At 38.5% G+C, this 4,771-nt stretch overlaps 1 protein-coding gene across 1 annotated transcript; it reads right to left on the minus strand.

Moving 5' to 3' along the window:
* Window positions 1-297: 297 nt before the first annotated feature.
* LOC121877729 lies at window positions 298-3,619 on the minus strand. Its single transcript, XM_042383585.1, has 4 exons — window positions 3,514-3,619; window positions 2,407-2,545; window positions 2,071-2,190; window positions 298-769 (listed from the first exon to the last, which is right to left on the minus strand). Exons 1-4 carry the CDS (start codon window positions 3,555-3,557, stop codon window positions 665-667), a joined length of 408 nt encoding a protein of 135 aa, XP_042239519.1. The 5' UTR covers window positions 3,558-3,619; the 3' UTR covers window positions 298-664.
* Between the last annotated feature and the right edge of the window lie 1,152 nt (window positions 3,620-4,771).

The raw sequence follows: 4,771 nt of genomic DNA on the forward strand, positions 1-4,771 counted from the left end.
TGTAAGTGTTAAAAAATATATAATAATACGTAATATTTTGCAAAAGCATTTGAATAAATCTGTCAAATTACATTTCACATATTTTGTTAAAACGTACATTGTTGAGCGATGCCTAAATCACTGTCAACCTGAAAATTTCCAGCTATTATCTTTCATCAAAAGGAAACGTTTTAGCGGGTGCCCCATTAACTTTTAAAACATTTTTACTCTTACAAAAATGTGCCAGAATAACTGTGAAGACTCTCTACAGTTTTATCACGTGCAAGGAATGTGAAGGGAAGTATTGATAATGCCAAATACTTAAATACATTTATTGTTTACATCATCAGATAACTTCATCGCGTACATCAGTGTTTTTGTGAAACACAGAAACAACTTCCATGTATTTAGTTAATTTTCTAAGAGGTTGCGAGAGTTCTTCGGGTCGCAACCATCAATGTTAATTACATAAAAAAGTACAAGAATCATTGTTCTCGGAAGAAACATTCAATGGCTGTTAAGTTCAAGTTGTTCTTGAGACAAACGTTATAGATGGTGTTTGGATAAAGGTTACTGAAGAAGATATCGCTGTAAGAGATTCCTGCGGTTGACAGGTATTGACAGCTTCAGGTAGAAGACTCAGTTGAAAGATATTTCCGATGGTCTCAAAGGAAGACGAGTGACTTTACGGACAGTGATGGTATGTGCCATTGAGGCAACACAGACTGTTTTGGCTTGTCTGGCCGTCGAACAACCAGGGAGTACTGCACAGCTGGTAGTACAGGTAGACCTGGGTGTTGGGGGGAGTTAGTTACTGACTGTTGAAAGATATGATAAATTCTTCACTGTGTAATGAGAAATATTGACAAATTAAGATATTCTTAACATTATATAGATCTCTGTGAACTTTACATACATTTAAAGAGTTAAAATAGAGTACAAATATGTAGCAGAAAATGAAGATGTGTTCAGGCAGAATTGGTGTTTATGTATATGGGGTTTTCAATAAATTATTAGTTCTAATTTTGAAAAGGTCATATTTTGATACTTTTGTCTTCTTCAACTACTGGGGTTATCACAGCTGTGTTTCACCTCTAAACACTTCTCACTATGGATTCTAAATAAGACTCGTGATGAATATTTATGATAGGTTGTCTCGGTGAAAAGTGACTAAACAAATAGGTTTTGTTCAGTGCCTTTGTTGTGTACATAAACTCTAAGCATTTAATTAAATGTAAGTGAAATATATTGGCTTCTGTGAGGTGATCCTGCAGTGGAGTCCAGTGAGGCCAGAACAGCCTGTCTACCATACTGTATGACCTCTCAAGTTCCCTCTCCAGCCCCCGGGGTGTTATGTGAGGGTCCAGGAACTGTTCTTCCCAAACGTTTACGTGTAGGGTATATGACACAATGAGGACCTGGACAAGTGCTACAGGGAACAGTCGGGATTAACCTGATCCTCCCCAGGTGAGGTGTTGTGTACAGACGCATGGAAAGAAATGATACAAGTAACGTCACTGCTGTGTTCTGGACCTATTAAAAATCATGATTAAAAAGTTAAAAGTGAGTGATATTGACAAGTGATGTATATATATATATATATATATATATATATATATATATATATATATATATATATATATATATATATATATATATATATATATGTGTGTGTGTGTGTTATTGATGGTTTACTTTCAGACATGGATACAAATATGTAAGTGGTAGGATGATCAGTGATTATAAAGAGCGATAAGTTATCCAGCCTGAACCTCTGGAGGAAGATGTGATGTAAGTTCAGGTGTGGTGTGTGGTGAGAGCACTGTGGATGACTATATTTATCTTGGATAGAATTGATTGTAGGTGACTTTTGACATTATATGGTTGTATGGGTGTCACGTGTGCTTGAGTATGTGTGGACATGGGTGAGGTGTCAGTGTATCCATCTGCGTGTGGTTTGTTTAACTCTAAGTTTGTCAGAATTTGATGGTACATTATAAATAGTTGGTCTGTTTCTCATTCCATTTAAATCTCGTATTCTGGATGTGGCTCTCTCTCTCTCTCTCTCTCTCTCTCTGGCTTAAATCTTACTTGGTGAGGAGGGAGGTCCTTAGTGCCTTCTTCCACCAGGTTATCACACATATGTTGGCCCGCCGTCTTGCCATCAATCAATTCATGATCCAAGTCCCCGTCGTCGAGGATGAATGTCCACTGTCAACACATGGAGGAAATTTTTACCACTGGGGGCAAACAGACGCCCTGACATAAGTTACCTTGATAGATACAGACGCATAAAAAAGAAAATCTCGCTGCATAATACATGAATAGTTATTATGTCATGCTTAAAGTAGTAACAAAATAATTCTGCGAAAAAAATTGGGTATTACTCTGGTGAATTTGTTTATAAAAACTAGTAAAATATCACACCTCGGCGGTACATCTGTGATGACAGTCTATGAAATCTTCACATCCATCTACGTCGATGGGTGGAAGGTGCAGCACCTCGAACTCTAAATCTCGCAGTGTGACGAAGGCGCCGCACCAGCACTCGGGACGTTCCTGAGACCTGCCAACACAAGCCACCGTTTACCTTGTTGTGGTTACATTACTATACTCCCTCGCCAAGATTGGCAGTGTAGAAGTTCTTCGTGTTCCTGTGTGGTGTTTGCATTTACATGTCCTCCCTTTTCGTGTTCTGGGTACTGGTCATCGTTTACCTAACCGACTACACAGACGAATTACCTTGACACTTAGTCTGAATCTCAGCACACAATGGACCACAAACAAAGAGGTGACGTATGTGACTATATGTGCAACACTTCAAGTGTCGATACTAAGCAGTTACGAATGACAGACATAACTTAGTGTTAAGTAACTCCCTGGCAGCTTAAATTTTAATACAGGACAGAAATATTTGTAGCTCAGTCTTCCCTGAAGACAGTTACAACATGGCGGCTCAACACACGTATTTGCTCTAACTCCCAGATTGAAAAACATAGTTCCGGGCCCCAAGTCTCAGAGGTTCCCCCCAGCAGCGCTTGCCATTGATCGAATACTGTCGTAGTGTTTAGTCTTATTTATCTTTAATATTGTTTATCATCAACTAGCTTTTTAAAAACCTTAAAATACATTATCTGGCAAAAAAATCAATTTCCTAACATTAAATTTCCGTTTTTTCTGAGAGGATGTCTGGCAGCCCTGACTACACGTTCAGTATCGGGCCTAGAGCAAGTGTTATCGTTCGGTGACTAAACAGCAATCAAAACATAATTTCTATTGGACACAATTAAGATAAGTAGGATTTTCTGCGTCTGTGACTTGGGGTGCATGGGCCGGGATGAATGATTTTCAAATACAGTATATGTTTTCCTTGATTCGTTTTTCATTTTCTTACTTTCATGAGTTTCGTGAAATGGTGTTTGGAAACACTAAAACATAGATGCTCTCATTGAAATTCCTAGCCCTGGATATATGATGTGCATATAGCATTATTAAAGCAGAAAAATGTAAGTAATTGGGACAGTAAAGTATTACCAAGCGAGGGCGACGAAGCAGAGGAGGACGAGGAAGCTCTTCATGTTGGTGGTCAGTGGGAGAGTGAGGAACACCGGCCACCAAGTCTGTTTTATACTGGGCGAGGAGCTCCTCTTGCCATGGTCCAAGGTGACTGTGTCAGCTGGCAGCTCTCACCCTCCCATTCACCCCAGACTTCTCTACACCCTCGTTTTTTCTCACATCAGCTGAGAACACTCATAACAACATTACTTCCTTCATCAATAGGGTTCAGTTTTATTCGTCGCCAAAGACAAAGCGCACCACAACTCCACTAAATATGTCGGAAAAATAGTAAGGACAAAGACCTCAGTTGAATCAGTAATATTCAAGAAAAAATTGAGCGGAAAGTTTGAATATCTATTTCGCTCATTAACAATTTGGCGAAAAATGAAATTGTAGCTCAGAGCTAAAAAAAAATCTGACTGAACGTGAACAAGAAAACATGAACCACTGTATAGAACGGAATATACCAACTGAATGTTTGTTTTAATAAAAGGCAATCATAAATAATATGAAATTATCTTTCTAAGTGGTGTTGTTTAACAAGCTAGTGTTTTCCAAGACATTTCGCTTCATTGGACAAGAACTATCAGAGATATTCTGGTGGTCATCTTCAATACTGGGCGCAATTTTGAATCTTATCAACGATGAACCTCAGACCCCAGTTTCACTATCCCTGCTCACTTGGTTCCTCAGATATGGGCAATTTTATAATGACCAAACATAAAATAAAACCACTCCACTTGTCAGCAATATTAGAATCAATCGGAAATAATAAAACTATTATTATTCTTTGTTGTTTGGTTAGAAAATTATGGCACGTTTAATTTTTGCTCTTTACCATCGGCGGCCATCATGGATTTGACAGCCTAGTAGAGAAACACAACAGGTTCTGGAAAGACTAAATAGTTTAGGGTCAATAACAGCAACCCAATATAAAAAGTTCGACAGGGTAATAACATCAAGGACAGGGACTATAAGGGTGGCTGGTACCCACTGACCACCTCGCTGTAAATGAGTTCCTAATTTTATAGAAGGAGAAACAAGGCGGTGTGCCGCCCACGTTGAGCCATCTGTACCGAATCTTAATATAATGCATTGTATCCTTAATGGACCGTCATGCCTACTGAACCCACTTTAGCTTTCAATGAACAAAAAAAACGTGTTTTAGGGAGTTTTGTTTTAAGGTATTTAGGGATATAACTGTCGGGGTCATTTAAAAACGTTTACTTAAATT

The sequence above is a fragment of the Homarus americanus genome, unplaced genomic scaffold (assembly GCF_018991925.1).
Source record: "Homarus americanus isolate GMGI-L3 unplaced genomic scaffold, GMGI_Hamer_2.0 scaffold24523, whole genome shotgun sequence".
NCBI lineage: Eukaryota > Metazoa > Arthropoda > Malacostraca > Decapoda > Nephropidae > Homarus > Homarus americanus.

Bases quoted from the DNA above. Each gene is read 5' to 3' on its own strand.
- LOC121877729 (XM_042383585.1), bottom strand. From the start codon at position 3,557: ATGAAGAGCTTCCTCGTCCTCCTCTGCTTCGTCGCCCTCGCTTG. The intron at 2,546-3,513 runs GTAATACTTTAC...TTGTGTTGGCAG, and splicing joins TGCTTCGTCGCCCTCGCTTG to GTCTCAGGAACGTCCCGAGT. The intron at 770-2,070 runs GTAAGATTTAAG...CCCAACACCCAG, and splicing joins AGGACCTCCCTCCTCACCAA to GTCTACCTGTACTACCAGCT.